General features: G+C 42.1%; 1 protein-coding gene across 7 annotated transcripts; it reads left to right on the forward strand.

The window, feature by feature from the left end:
- Positions 1-1,396: 1,396 nt before the first annotated feature.
- On the forward strand, positions 1,397-14,066 carry LOC134427192 (solute carrier family 2, facilitated glucose transporter member 11-like). Of its 7 annotated transcripts, XR_010030119.1 has the most exons (14): positions 1,397-1,554; positions 2,473-2,571; positions 3,174-3,334; positions 3,787-3,911; positions 4,604-4,763; positions 5,352-5,500; positions 5,864-6,051; positions 6,969-7,079; positions 7,605-7,790; positions 8,008-8,083; positions 8,914-9,041; positions 9,369-9,588; positions 12,592-12,687; positions 13,435-14,066. XR_010030119.1 is itself a non-coding variant. In XM_063172809.1 (13 exons), exons 1-12 carry the CDS (start codon positions 1,531-1,533, stop codon positions 9,573-9,575), a joined length of 1,614 nt encoding a protein of 537 aa, XP_063028879.1. In that variant the 5' UTR covers positions 1,397-1,530; the 3' UTR covers positions 9,576-9,588; positions 13,435-14,066. The 7 variants fall into 7 exon arrangements, 6 of the variants coding, with proteins under 6 accessions (XP_063028879.1, XP_063028877.1, XP_063028880.1 ...); XM_063172809.1 differs by lacking the exon at positions 12,592-12,687; XM_063172811.1 differs by lacking the exons at positions 12,592-12,687; positions 13,435-14,066 and adding an exon at positions 2,015-2,163 and having other exon boundaries at positions 1,423-1,554; positions 9,369-9,760.
- The last annotated feature ends 1,245 nt before the right edge of the window (positions 14,067-15,311 follow it).

The following is a 15,311-nucleotide window of genomic DNA, read 5'->3' on the forward strand; positions in this document are numbered from 1 at the left end:
ATTTCCTTATGCATGTCTTTCTACAACATGGTTGTGTTCAACCTGCCTTACTTCTCCCCTGCTACTAAAGCTGTCCACAAGAGGGGAAATGTGGTAAATCATTAACACTGCCATAAACTATCATGGATTGGGAACAAAGGTTGAAGAAGTACCTGTGAGTCTGCAGTTCCAGGATCCAGGATGGATCCAGGGTCACAGCAGTGCAACACAGGGCATCTCTGAAAAGAAAATTCCTCCAAGTCCAGAGTATTGGGTGAGCTCTACACTGGGTCTGGAAAAAAAGCACATTTCATGTAGTGTTCAAATCCTAGGTGGAGGGACCCTCTTGTCCTCTTCTTTAGGAAAAGAAACTTGTTTTTTACCTCTATCTGTATTTAAGGCTTGCTTTTTCAATTTCAGGCTTGCTTTTTTACTTCTATCTGTATTTAAGGCCTGCTTTTTACCTCTATCTACATGTAAGACTTGCTTTTTAACTCCATCTGCATTTAAGGCTTGCTTTTTACCTCCATCTGTATTTCAGGCTTGCTTTTTACCTCTATCTGTATTTAAGGCTTACTTTTTCCCTTTAAGGCTTACTTTTTTACCTCTATCTGTATTTAAGTCTTGCTTTTTACCTCTATCTGCATTTAAGGCTTGCTTTTTCCATTGCACAGCACAGAACAATGGTGAGAGGCCAGATGAAAATGAGACAGCAGTAGGAGCATTCTAGAGGGACACAGACAACAGGTGGAACAGGGCTCTGAAGGGATTGTTTGATCAACCAGATGTTAAAAACTGGTCACACACTGTTTAGAGACCTCTCCAGGAAGGTCCAGAGCTGCCATGTGTCCTCCTTTCCATCCTCAGCTCAAAGAAAAATCTTGCTTTCCCCTCTGGTTCCTCCAGGCTCATCAGCTCAATGCCCACTGAGATGTGGCATCATGCTCTGGCACAAAATTTAATTCCACTGTTACAGAGAGGCTTCTGAGTGGTTCTGGAAAAACTCTGAGCCTCTGTAAAGAACTGAGTGTGAGCAAGGACACAAAATGCCAATATTCCAATACTTCATTTCCTGCATCTGGGAAATTATTCAAGCAATTGTAACTCTTCTAGCAGGCAAGAAGAGGCATTATGGCTGAGCTGCAATTCTAAGGGCCAGTTGTAGGCTGGAGGGGAGGAAAACCTGCCCTGCCCAAGCTGCTTTTCAGAGAGGAGAAGAGGGAAGAGAAGCTGGTGGCACTGACTCCTCACACAGCAGGAGCACTCAGGGGTTGTAGCAGTGTGAGTAAGGGCCAGTGCTCCCAATCCCAGCAGGAAAAACATTTACCAATGTTGTAATCACCTTGTCATATCTGGGTCTTAGAATAATTAAACCAGCAAGAAGAGGCTCTGGCCAGTGTCAGGGGAGGACACAATTTGCTAAAAGCCACACAGTTAGAATTTAACTTCTGTGCTGTGATCCCCAACTCTTATAATCTCAGTGTGGAGCCCATCTCTCTCATCTGGCAGACTTGACAAGGGCTCCCAGAGCAGGCAGGGTTTCAAGGGGAAATGGCTGGTTTCCTCTCAGAGCTGGTGAGTATCCAAATTCTTGTGTTCTAGCCCTGCTCACTAACAGCAGCATGGTCTAAGATTGCAGCAAAGGGAATCCTTCTTGTAATAAAAATGAGCAACAGAGCTCGGGACAAGTTGAGCAATAACTGACTAAATGGCATCTGAAGAGAATACATTAGAAATGTAAAACAGTGAGAGGTTTAAAAGAGGAGCTGGGAAACCAGGAAAGATGGAATTTGGAGGGACATAGAGAACACAGTATCAGTGAAAAACACACACCAGAAAAAACTCCACCACTCTACTGCTCTGTGCTCTCAAGGACAATTGAGGATACTCGTGGGTTTAAAATGTGACCTGACTAAATGCCTGAAAACATTTGTGCTTGTGAGAAATGCTCTGAAAGCCAGTGTACATCATGGAAACACAGCATTTCCAATAGGAATCATTCAGATAGGGTATCTAAAAATGTCATTTCATACAGGGTTGATAAAAGTGAAATGAAGAAAAAAAAAAAGTTTTGAGAGGACAGACTTGAGTCATCTCTGGAAAATGGTGAACACTGTCCCTGAGGAGGCAAAGATGAAAGCAAAAAGGAATTCAAGAAAGCTGTAGTTTCTTTCTAGTACAAAGGTAAACACAAATGATCTCAACAAGGCTTTTATGAATTTTGTTTTCTGTGCTTAGCAGAACTAACAGAATTAGAGAATGTATCTTTTCAGATTGCTAATAGTCAGGAGAAGAACACAGCAGAATGTGCAGATGAGTATTTTAATATTTAACAAATGGATTTTGCTTGATTATTGTGAAACTCAGGTTGGGTTTTTGCATGTTAAAGGTTTCTTAGTCAGGGAAGTGTGAAGATGCAAGGTGTAAATCATCTCATGGTGTGAAAGGTGTGCTGGCATCAGGAACTCAGGATGTGTTCCTTTCCCTCTGCAGGTTCAATACCGGAGGCTGTTGCTGATGCTTGTGGTGCTGGGGATTGGTGGAACTCACCTGTCTGGCTTCCAAATGTCTGTCATCAATTACACTTCTCCGGTAGGCAAAGCTGGAGAAAAGAAAATCCCCTCTCTAACTGCTCCTCATGGTCCCGGGCCTTGCACTTTGCAGATGCTTTACAAAAGCTCTCAGGTGTTGTTGTGTCAGTTTGTTGCCAGCTGTTTGCAATGCCATAGTGTCACTGTCAGAGTGGGCATGACTGCAAGGAGCTGTGCTCCAAGACAACTTCCCACAGAATGTTGTGGAAACAACTTCTTGAGATACCTCCTTAAAGTTTATGCCATGGAGGGAAAAAACCCCCAAAATAGCTGATGGAGTCAGCTTTCAGCTCAGCCCTTTTCTCTTTATATCCATTACTGGCCACAAGAACATTTGCACTTTATTATAATGAATAAAAGGTCCTAATTTTTTGGCGTAGGAGATGTAGGATTCAACATACTAAAGAGTATAACTAATTTTTGAAAGATTCTTTTACACTATTAGGCTGTATGAGAGGAAATATCAATCCTTATTTGCAAACAAATGTCCTATAGTCATGCTTTTAGTCACAACCATTAATCTAATTTTTTTTTAATTGCAAACATAATGAAGAACATGATGATTAGTGCCTTGGTGGAATGAAAATCTCTTTTTTGTGCCAGTACATTCAGAAGTTTATCAATGAAACGTGGCTGGAGCGCTATGGTTCTGTGCTGCCCCAGGAGAGGCTGATGCTGCTGTGGTCCCTCATCGTGTCTGTGTACTGCATGGGGGGCATGATAGGCTGCCTGTGCAGTGGCTGCCTGACTGCAGCTTTTGGGAAGTAAGTACATTTCCCAGGGCTGGGACAGGGGAAGCTATTAAGTATTAGTCAGTAAAAGAAGGGATACCAGAATTTCACTGCCCCCTGCTGCCTCAGAATTTACCCAGCACATAAAACGAAACCAGGGTGCATTGGAGAGACAAGAATTTCTGATTCCCTTGTCACAGCTTTTGTTGACATACAATTCCCATAGTTTTGCTGGCATTTTATCCTGCAGGAGTTCCCTTCAGCCTCATGGTTTGCTCACACAATGAGTAAGAACAATCTAGCTTCTCCCTTTCCACCCCTCTGCAAAGCCATCATGCCTTTTAAGAACCAGATTTGGTTGTCCTGTAAGCAATGGCTTTAAACATGGCCATGGCTTCAGTCTGTAAAGCCAGAGAATAATCAAACATAAGTCAAGGAAGAAAAGTAAATCATGGGTCACAGCCGGGTTTTGCTCACTGTTGCAGGAAGAAAAGTCTGCTCTTCAACGACGTGGTGCTGGTAACAGCAGCGCTGCTCACTGCCTCCAGCAGGAGAGCCAAGGCCTTTGAGATGATCCTGGCTGGGCGTTTCCTCGAGGGCATCGCTGCCGGTGGGACTCTGGGGTGCTGTTTGCAGGGGTTCCAGCATGAGGGAAGAGATGGCAATCTTGACTCCATGTTTCAGAAGGCTGATTTATTACTTTATTATATATATTATATTAAAAGAAAATGATATATTAAAACTACACTAAAGATAGAGAAAAGATTTCAGCAAAAAGCTAGCAAAGGAAGGAAAGGAATGAAATGATAAAATCTTGTGACTGCTCACAGCCTCAAACAGCTGGACCTCTGATTGGTCATCAAGTAGAAACAACTCACATGGACCAATCCCAGATGCACCTGTTGCATTCCACAGCAGCAGATAATCATTGTTTACATTTCGTTTCTGAGGCCTCTCAGCTTCTCAGGAGAACAAATCCTTTCAAAAGGATTTTTCATAAAATATGTCCATGACAGGACTCCCCACTTTAATGTTCATGGGACTTCTTTGGGGTGGGTACAGAAATCTTCCTGCTGGGAGTTCCCAGGAATGTGCTGGAACCCAGAGGGACTGGAACAGACTGGGGCAAGGGAAGCTGAGCTGTCCTTTGCCTTCAAAAGCTCTTGGAGAGAGCTGATGGATTAGCTAAACATCCTGATTGAAGTAAAAGGTGCATTTTCAGATATATGGGAGGGGGTTCAAAAGAGAGAGGACAGAGCTGAAGGGAAACTGAAAAGGGATCCTGTCTCTTTCTTTCCACAGCTTTAGCACTCTCCTGTCTTCTCCCTTTAGGGATACACATGAATGCCCATGTTCAGTATGCTGGAGAGATCTCCCCTAAGAAGCTGCGTGGGTTTATAAACGTGACCTCCACGGTGTTTCTCGCACTAGGAAAAACTGTAGCACGAATTCTTGGATTAAGGTGCCTGTGCTGCTCCTTCTCTGCCTGTTTTATATTTATTTTTCTTCTATATAGCAGGGAAGTGGTGTTTTCCCAGTCCTGGAATCACACCTACACCAAGGGTGGGGTTTTATTTTGCTTAACTACGACAGTCAAAGAGGAGGCATCCACCCCATACAAGTCCCTGAGGTTTCCATGTTCATTCCCTGGGGATAGAAAGGCCTTTCTCTTGGGAAACAATGACTCAGTCTCTGGAGGTGCAGTTAATAAGAAAAGATTGTATGTAAATACTCTTATTAAACTTGTGAGATCTGAAAGTTTTGCTAATTTCTTGATAACTTCATGCAGAGTTGCAGTGTTAATTTAGGGAGCTGTTGCAGGAATATTTTGACCTTCAGAAATTAAAAGTCTAAGAAAAATGTCAGCTTTGCAGAAGAAATAAAGTATTAGTCTATTTTCCTGTCACTAACCTAAACATCATCTATTGCAATTGAACTTTTCAATGACTGTATGTATTTTGTTTAGCTATCCTAGAATTTAGAAAATACCTTTTTAGTTATAAAGTGTAATTTCACTGGACTATAAATAGATTCTAACATGCTTTCATAGAGAACTTTTAGGGACTGAAGACATGTGGAACCTGCTCTTGTCCTTCTCTGGGCTGGTGGCATTGATTCAGCTGATCTTTTTGCCATTCTTCCCTGAGTCCCCACCCTATCTCTTGCTGCAAAAAGAAGACAAAGCTGGTTGCTTAAAAGGTAAAATAAAACTTTAGATCCTTAGTTTGTTAAACATTACTCCTGGGAAAGTGAAGCTAACAGCAGGAATTGGCTTTTCTATTAGCCAGCCACAGATTTCTTGATAATTGCATGATTAAAGTCCTCCAGAGCAAGCAGAGTCATCAGAGACATTTCAGATCTGCCCCTAACTGCTACAGCATTTTCCAGGGAAGTTTCACCACGTTCCAGTAAGTGATGTTCCTTCCAGTCCTTTGCACAGTAACTGATCAATCAAAGCATGAACTCAAGCGCAAATGTTTAGTGTCATTAAAAGCTGAAAAACACAGAATTATGAATGGATCAAATGATGGAGGTGTCTACTTCATTCTGTCTCTTCTGTAGCCATGAAGCAACTCTGGGGAGAAGGGAATTATCAAACAGAATTTGATGACTTGATGAAGGAAAAGGCCATAACAAAGGGCACCAAAATCATGAATGTCCTGGAGGTGCTGAGAGAAGGATCTGTGCGCCCACAGCTGTGCACCATGCTCCTCCTTCTGCTGAGCCTGCAGCTCTGTGGCCTCAGTGCAGTTGAGTATGCCCCATTTCCATGCTTGCATCTGCTTTTAATTCTCCAAATTACCCCAAAGCCAACTTGTCCCTTTCCCCTGGGTGTGCATTACTCCTCCTCACACAGAACACACTGCCTGACACCTGTGGTATCACCCCAGGGCTGCTCATACCTTTCATGGAGCTCCTCAGGTGGGAGTGCAAGAGCTCCAGCTCAGCCTAAGTTCCTGCAAGGGCACTGAGTCTTCATTCCCCTGCTGCTACAACCAAGGAATCTGAGGAGGAAAGGGTTCCAAGTGTCCTAAGCTGCAGGAACCCAGCACCTTTCTTTGACTTCTGCCATCCAGTCTCATTCATTTGAGAAAGGACATTTATCCATGAACATCCTTTCAGCAGTTTCCATGTGAAGCTGGCTGAGCCCAGTGCAGCCCAAGCTGGCAGTCATTGCCCCTGTGTTTTCATTTGTCTGGGGTCTGTCCATGAGCCCTGGTTCAGCCTGTGCTGGAGGTGGTTCATTCCAGCTGCCAGCAATGGAATTCCCTCTGCACTCTGCTGGCAGGGAAATGGTGCCCATTCCTTCAAGGATGCTGCAGATGAGCAGATTCTGTTTAGCAACTGGAAAAGATCAGAATCAACAGTTTGCTTGACAGTGTCTGGTGTGCTAAGACTGAGATTTGCTTTTCTTTCTCTTGTCTTGTCCCTTTCCTTTTCCTTTTTTCCAAAACAACACCTTTTCCCATGTCTTACAGGCAATAGGCTCCTTCTGTTTCCTTGATTGCCATTAACCTTTTGATTTCTCACATCTGGAGCAGTTATGTCACCTCTACTAAGGCCCAATAATATATTGCTGGTTTTGCAGTGTGGACAAACCTTATCTAGATCCTGGATAAGCACATGTCACATCTGTTAACTGTGCTTTATTTTTCTTATTTCCCAGATCACCTTTTACACCTCAGAAATTTTTGAAACAGCCAACCTGCACGAAAGCATAATCCCATATGTATCTCTAGGAGTTTCAATCTCTGAACTCATCTCTATCATATTCTGTGTAAGTCAGAGCTTCCTGGGGTTTTAAGAATTAAAGTATTCTTCCTTGAAGCAAATGAATCTCTGTAGGAACCAAAGAATTTTTCTGTGGTGCTGCATAAATCTGTACAGTGGTTGTTATCATCCACTGCAAATTTTGTCCCAGCTTTCATGTGTTTCATCCCATCTTCATTCATCTTAATTTTTTATAAGAATCCCTTCTGAAGTGTCATTCAAACATAAATATGAGTACTCATTTCCCCATATTTGTGTATAGTATGCATTCAAATGGAATTGTACCATGCTTCCATTGATTACAGTGTTTAAGAAGTAGCTGCAATGCTGGGCAGTGATGGTAATTCATGGTATCAGAGAGTGTAGAAGGAATTCAATAAAATAAAGTTGGTACCAATAAGATCAGTGTTCTCTGAAGTAAAAAGAGCTCAAAGGGAATGCTTGATTGGTTGGATTGGCTTGATTTGTTGCATGGCTCACAGCTGGGTTTTGCCACGTTGCAGTGATGGCAATGTTTGTTTCTGTTCCTCAGAGCTCCATCATCGATCGCTGTGGGCGCCGCCTGCTCCTGTGTGGGGGTTATTTGCTGATGGCTCTGATCCTGGTGCTGCTTGAAACCAGCCTTCTGCTGAGTGTAAGCAAATGTCCTGCAGGAGTGGGCCTGCAGCAGAATCCTCTGTGCAGGACAGCAGCCCTTGCTTCATGTCCAAACCAGCAGGTCAGAATGTCTCCTAAATACAAGCTCACCTCTGTGGATGTGGCACCACCAGCTGCTCCTGGTTCAGTAAGGAGAGATAAGCAGGTCTAGAGAGCATCTATCACACAGCTCAGCATCATGGGCTTTTTCAAAATATTGCTGCTCCTGTGCTTGGATCAGCTGTGTCACAGCTATAAAATTGATTTTTGTTCTCTCCCTTCTCTTTGCCTTTGTCTAGGATCAGTTCCTCTGGCTGAGGTACTGCAGTGTCATTCTCATCTTTCTGTTCATCATTGCTTATGGACTGGGACCAGGTGAGCACCACAATAAAAGCCTTGGATCACAGGGATAAGCACAGACCATGAATATATAGAAGTAGAACTAGAATGTGTGAGTGTATCTTTGAAAATCAACAGCTTAGTGGAGACTGAGATTGAGGGAATCTCAATTTTTGATGAATTAATGAAAAGAATGAATGAATTAAATTAATTAATTAAAAAGAATTAATTGGAATATGAATTCATTCATTAATTAATGAATTAATTAAAAAGAAACATTTTTTTAAACAAATAATTCACACCCAGATGAATCAGGACCCTGTTTTCTATTACTGGATTACAGGTTCAAACCAAATAAATTCTTGTTAATCAATTTATGAAGATTTGTTTTACAGTGTGAATACTGTTCAGTGCACACAGGTTCAGATGGCTGATCTCTGCCAAAGGGCAGAGGTAGGCTTTTCTAAAATTCCAGAGTTTTCTCAACTTATAAAATCCTACTCTATGAAAGACTGACACCTGACATCCTGCACAATCTGCCTCTCAGCACTTCTCTGTCCTTTCTTGTCCTCTCTTAATATCACCCTTAGTCACCTCCATCAGTAACACCAGACCCAAATTGCAGCTCTCTGGTAGAACCTCACTCACCTAAGACCAGGATTTACTCTGGAAGTTCTCTGACTAAACACTACCAGTGGTTACTAAAGCTTCCAAATTCAAATGTGTTGTAAGGGTTGTGCCTGACAGCCATGAATGTCTAGAAAACACGACAGAATTCCCACAGTAGCAGAGCTGAGGTATCTTCTATGGGAAATGGTCAATTGCAGCAATGTTTCTATAATTTTTATGTTGTTTTTTCCCCTCAGCTGGAGCTGTTGTGGCTGTCATGAATGAAATCTTCACCCTGTCAACAAGGGCCTCTGCTTTTGTAATTGGTGGAATCATCATTTGGCTGGGCCTCACCTTCACTGGGATGGTTTTCCCCTTTGCTGTAGTATGTAACTGGATTCAAATCTTCTCTTTGACTCTGTCAGTTTAATCTGGATTTCTAGGCTGATCTGGACAGCCTAGAAATCTGGAAATGACTTGTAGATGATCAAAACTGTGAATGCCTTATTGCTATGGCATATGGAGGCCATTTACATAAATACTTCAGAAACCACTTGCTGCCCCAGAAACAGATTGAAAAGATAAATAAATATTGTTTCTGTAAAATGAGCCCATTCCTTATTTCACAGGAACAAATCAACAAGTTTCAAGAATGTATAGTTGCAAGTGTTGCCAAGGAAATCACTCATCTTGTTCTATTTTTTATCTCCAGATGCTTCTTGGTCCTTTTTGCTTCCTCATCTTTGTTGCTGTCCTGGTCATTTCAGTGGTTCTTATCTACCTGTTCCTCCCAGAAACAAAAGGGAAGTCAACCTCTGAAATCACAGAGAAATTCAAAAGCTGCAGGTTTAAGAGGAAACATCATCAGCCTGTGGAGATGTATGCTGCTGAAGAAAAGACATTTTGCACCAGGCTCTGATAAACCACCAAAAGTAATTTCCACTGTTCTGGCATAACACAATTGTATTTCAAGTTTTTCTCCATTGCTGTCACTTTAAAGTAGCAAGATTTGTGTCTATGTTTCTTACTTTATAAGAAAGTTCTGCTCAGGATTAAGAGCAGGGTGAAGATAGGATTAAACATGGCCATAGCTCTTGCAAACAATTTTCATGTCATTTCTTCATGCTATCACACTGTAAAGGACTTGGTGTTGATTGTGAATGCTGCACATGAACAAATACCAGGTAGAATGCAAATACCAGGTAAAATACAAATGCCAGGCAGAATACAAATACCAGATAGAATATAAATATAAATACCAGGTAGAATAACACCTATTTCCTTGAGCTGCCATCAAGTAACTGCATGTCCTGACTGTCTCTATGACTGCCAGGGATCAGCCCTGATTTGGTACAGAATTTTCTCACTTTTATCCTCTGGAGCAGCCTGGCTGCACTGTCCATGCAGATCAGCTGTAGCAAAATCAGGAGGAAGTTTTGTAAGATATTCTGGTGCCTCAAGGATGGCACAAGGGTTAACAAATACACACACAGTGCTGAGAGCTGGCAAAAAGAGCCCTGGAGAGAGACAGAGAGTAAGGTTTTGAGAGAGTAGATAGCTTGAAAATTCAGCCCATTTTATAAAAAGTACCTGCTCAAAAAAGGGAGAAGTTGTGCTATCCAGTATCTGCTGTCTGTGTGCTGCTCTGGGACAGTCTGCATTTGCTGCACAATCCTGCCCTTCAGTGCTGTGCTCCCTGCACTGTGCTGCTCAAGGGCTGCCAGTCCTGCTGGCCACTGCAGTGTCCAATCACTCTTTAAAAAATTATTTTTCCATTTTCTGCCAAGGTATTTCATGCCACCTCTTTAGCAGGACCATAAGTCCTTTATTTCTGTAGTTTACACATTCTTATTTATTATCATTGTGCTGAGGTCTGAATTAGTATTGAGTTTTAGGGAGTTTTCTATTTAAAAACTTCAAATAATATACTCACTGCTTCTCAAGGAACAACCACAGAAGAAATTCTGATATTAAAGTGCCAGTGTGTGTTCCAGCAATTGAAACCTGATTTAGATTTTAGATTCACTCCCTGTATTAAAACAGAGCACTCATGATGGTGAATGTTTCCATTCAGAGAGCCCTCTCCTGTTGAGGGACTGAAATATTTAATCCACCCATTTTAAGCATTGCCCAATTGCTACAAAAACCATAAATCAACAGAAATCATACCAAGTAAACATTAACCTCAGCCTCAGAGCAGGATGGTCACTTAAGCTGAAGGTGCAGAAGAGGCAGGGGAGAAAACAGAGCCTGGCAGAGCTCTGTGTGCCTGGGATCAGCCACACTTCTGATGTACGGACAAAATCCTCCAGAATGGTGAGTACTGCAGCACCAGCTGTCAGCATTCACTTGCAGAAGAACTGAGAGGTTTCCTGTTGCAATTGCCATTTCTAAACATAATGCATTACATATGCAGCAAACTTTTTCCAAAATAATAGGGTAGGCAGGGGATAATCCTTTAAAACGAGAGCTAACATTTAAAATTTTAAAATGAGAAGACACAGACTTAATGTTCTGGACTAAATCATCATGGAAACTTTGGAGGAAGTTCCAGCTGGTTAGAAAAATAAATTTAAAAAAATAGAAATTAAATTCCTGTACTTAGATGGTAAGGTATTTCTGTACCATTTTTACCTGCTTGCTTCCATGTCCAAGTGTGATACTATCAGGCTACTCTCCCAGTTGGTAGCCTGATAATGGTATGAAATTGTATATTTGAAAATAATTGTTTTATGAGTAGTTTAGTTAGTTAATGTGAAGAAGAGCAGCAAAACTGAAAATCCAGAACCTTTATCTGGCTGATCTTTTCTTGCATTTATGCTTTGCATGCTCTGCTGAGATGGTTTAAGCATCATCAAACAAGCCAATATCCTAGAAATGCAGGGGCTATGATATCACAGCTGCTTCTGTGATGAGCTTGAACTGCTCCTTGCATGTTCAGTACCAGTGGTTGTTTGTAATGTTCCTTGTGTTGGGAACTGGTGGATCCCTCACAAGTCCCTTTCAAACCTCTATGAACAAATCCTCTTCCATGATAAGAAAAGCAGGTACAGCATCTTCAGAAGCCATTTGTGGTGGGATCATAAAGGATGCTTCTCAAACCAAATTGCAAATTTTTTCCATTGACTTTTCATTCCCAGCTGTTTCCCCCCACTCCTTTTTGCAGAAAAAAGGGTAAGAGTTTCTCTCTAGCTGTTCCTGAGCAGGCTGCTGAGGTAACACACACAGCAGTGTCTCCACTCAGCAGATGTTGCTGCCGTGCCCTGTTCCCAATGTCCTCTCTGACAGTGCAGCTTGCAGCTCCCCCAGCAGGGTTATCCAGGGCAATCTCCAATTCCTGTGCCTGCTGTGAGAGATGAGCACAGCATGAGGCCAAATGGATTACTATTGCAGTGACTTGTGAGGGTTCCTCAGGGGGAGAGAGATGGACGAGAATCTTGCTTCATGATCAGAAGGCTGGATTTATTGATTTATGATATGAGATACAATATGACTGTACTAAAAGGAATAGAGAGACAAGTTGCAGAAGCTGCTAAGTTAAGACTAGAATAGGAATCTAAAAACAAGGTTCTGTGTCCAGGCAGAAAGCAGGACAATCTCTCCTGTGAGTGGTCAGCAAATCCAAACACCCACAGAAGACCAATCACAGATGCACCTGTTACATTCCACAACAGCAGATAATTATTGTTTACATTTTTTCTTCTGGGGCCTCAGCTTCCCAGAAAGGACAAATCCTAAAAGAAAGGATTTTTATGAAAAACTGTCTGACAGATTACAAATCATTTCTCTTCCATGCTGCTCTTTCCCACCTGCCCTGGTGTTATCCAGGAGAACCTCTAATTCCTGTGTCTCCTGTGAGAGATAAGGACAGCATGAGGCCAAATGGATCACAAATGTAACAATTATCTTCTTCCATGCTGTTCTTTCCTGCCCAGGTTCCTGCCGGATTTATCCCGGCTGATTTACGGCCTGGAAAGGCTCGGGGATGGCCTTGGGCAGCCCACACTTCAAAGGACGAGAAGAGGCTTCAGGTTTTTTCTCGATCTTCAGTGTTTATTAGTTGTTTATGTAAATGATTTTCTCTTGGCCCGACAGAGGTCTGCACAGCAGCCAGCCATGAGCACACTGAGAGCCCCCAGGGCAGTCACCTATCTTTATACTCAAAATTACGTATACAATATTTACCTTTTTCCTCCAATACCTGTCACTCTTATTGATCAGTGCACTTCTAGTAATAACCAATCCCAAAGTGCCAACATCACCACAGAAGATGGAGGCTAAGAAGAAGAACAGGACACGCCCCAATTCCTCCATCTTACTTCTTTAGACCCCCCTGTACAGAAATCCTAAACTCTGTGTTTTACACTCTAATTAACCCATCCCTTCACCATTCACCCAGTGAAATCCTCCCATCCTCATACAGGTGTCGTCTCCCGTGCAGGATCAAAGTCCAGCCACCAGACACTTCTGGCAACATCCCAGGACTCCTGAGCCCCCCAAGGGTGGTCTCGGTCACTCTGCACATCAGTCCTGAGGTGCTGAGATCCTACAGGTTCCACAGTGAAATGCAGCTGCAGGTGGCAGTGCCTCTGACCTGTGCTGAGCACACATGAAAGCCACAGAGCTGCTAACTCAATGGACAGATGGAAAATCCCCCTTGGGATCAGTGCTCACCATTGGCACTGTCCCAGAGCAGTGGTGTGCTCCTCTGCAGTAACTTCCACTTTCATGTCTCAGTTCCTCCTCTCTGATCTCACTCTCTGCTGCTCCTTTGGCAGGAGCTGCTCTCAGCTGGAGCCCTGCAGAGGGACTGTCCATCCTGTCACCCAGCACCAAGCTGCTTTGAAAACTGCCTTGGATCCCTCTGGCCCTTCTTGTGAAGTGGCTGCCTCTGCCACAGCTCCAGTGTCTCCTGCAGAAGCCAGGTTGCTTTGCTGGGCTCCTCCTCTCTTCGTGGCCTTTCCCTCTCCTCATCCTCATCCTCCCAAAGCACAGCAAGCCAAAGTGCCAGCCCTCAGGAGCCCTGCTCTCCCCAGTGCTCACTATTGCTGCATCTCCTGCAGTCACTGATAAACCAGAGAACTGATGATTAACCTGCCAATATTGATGTTTGTGGGTTGTTGTAATCCTGTACCAATGCCTTTCTCTCATACATCTGCAAGAGACATCTCAAATTATTTTGACTACTCACCCTACCTATCTTGCCTTAAAGAAAGAAGAAAATTTTAACTATGTTATTTCTATTGCTGTTTCACACCTCAAGACTGGAGTGTATCATGTCACAGTAACCAAACAAACTGGATTTCATGAAGTTAAACTTTGCCTTCATTGTCATCATTTAATCATCATGTTAAAAATGCTGTAACAGGAGGAGCAAAGAAATAAAATAAAATTTTCTTTCTCTGTTTTATTTCCAGGAAAACCTAATCTCTTTCTTCTTCCTTATCTTTGCTGAGATCCTCATCAGCTCAACATTTTCATCTTCCTCTTCATTCCAGAGACAAAGGAAAGCTTTGTTATGAAAACATTGATGAATTTGGCATGTTAGATTTTAGGAGATCTCATTCCTTTACAGGAAATACTTCTCTTGAGGAAGTGCCACCTACACCAACTGGTCAGCAGAAAGAAAATGTATTAGGTCATAAAAGACCTTGATGCTTGCAGACTGCAAAACAAAGGCAAATTATTGTTTTCTATTATGGGAAAAGATATCAATATTTTTTCACTGACACAAGTGGAATCTTCTCAAATGAGTCACTCTCAAATGTTCTTGAAAATGTCAGGGCAATCAACAATCAATGTTGATTGTTGAGTCAATAATCAACAAGTCATTGTAACATAAAATATGTGCTGTGTTAAACTCTTAGATTTCACTTAGAATGTGTTTTGTGCCCAAACATCTTCTTTAGTTCCAGTCCCTGTGATTTTGTTACTCAGAATTTCATTTTGAGTTTTGGATTCCAATAAACCCAAATCAAATCTAAAAGAAACCACTGAGTTTCTCTAGGTGTGAAATTAAACTGCAGATGGCTTCAGCCATCCACAACGAGTCCAGTGTGCCTCAAGCTGCCTTAGAACCAAGCCTGATTTTCAGCTTTTACACAAAACTGTTTGTTTGACACACCTCATGGAGGGGGGGTTTGTGTGTTTGTCCATCTCACAGCAAGCATTTCTTACAGCTCTGTTAAAAAAAATAATTACAAGATTGTCACAGACATCTTTTATGAAAAGTCTTTAAGATTTTTCCTCTTGAGAAGCTGAGAAGACTCAAGGACAAAATGTAAATATTGATTATCTGCTGCTGTGGAATGCAACAGGTGCATCTATGATTGGTCTCATGTGGTTGTTTCTAATTAATGGCCAATCACAGTCAGCTGGCTTGGACTCTCTGTCTGAGCCACAAGCTTTTGTTATCATCCTTTTTTTTTTTCCATTCTTAGCTAGCTTTCTGATAAAAATTTTTTTCTGTTCTTTTAGTATAGTTTCAATATAATATATATCATAAAATAATAAATCAAGCCTTCTGAAACATGGAGTCAGATCCTCATCACTTCCCTCATCCTAAGACCCTGTGAACAGTCAGACAAGATCGCCTGAACTCAGAAATAATTCTATAAACATGAAATCCTGCACAACTTCCAGTGTAGCAGCTTTC

Source organism: Melospiza melodia, chromosome 20 (genome assembly GCF_035770615.1).
Source record: "Melospiza melodia melodia isolate bMelMel2 chromosome 20, bMelMel2.pri, whole genome shotgun sequence".
In the NCBI taxonomy this organism is placed as follows: Eukaryota; Metazoa; Chordata; class Aves; order Passeriformes; family Passerellidae; genus Melospiza; species Melospiza melodia.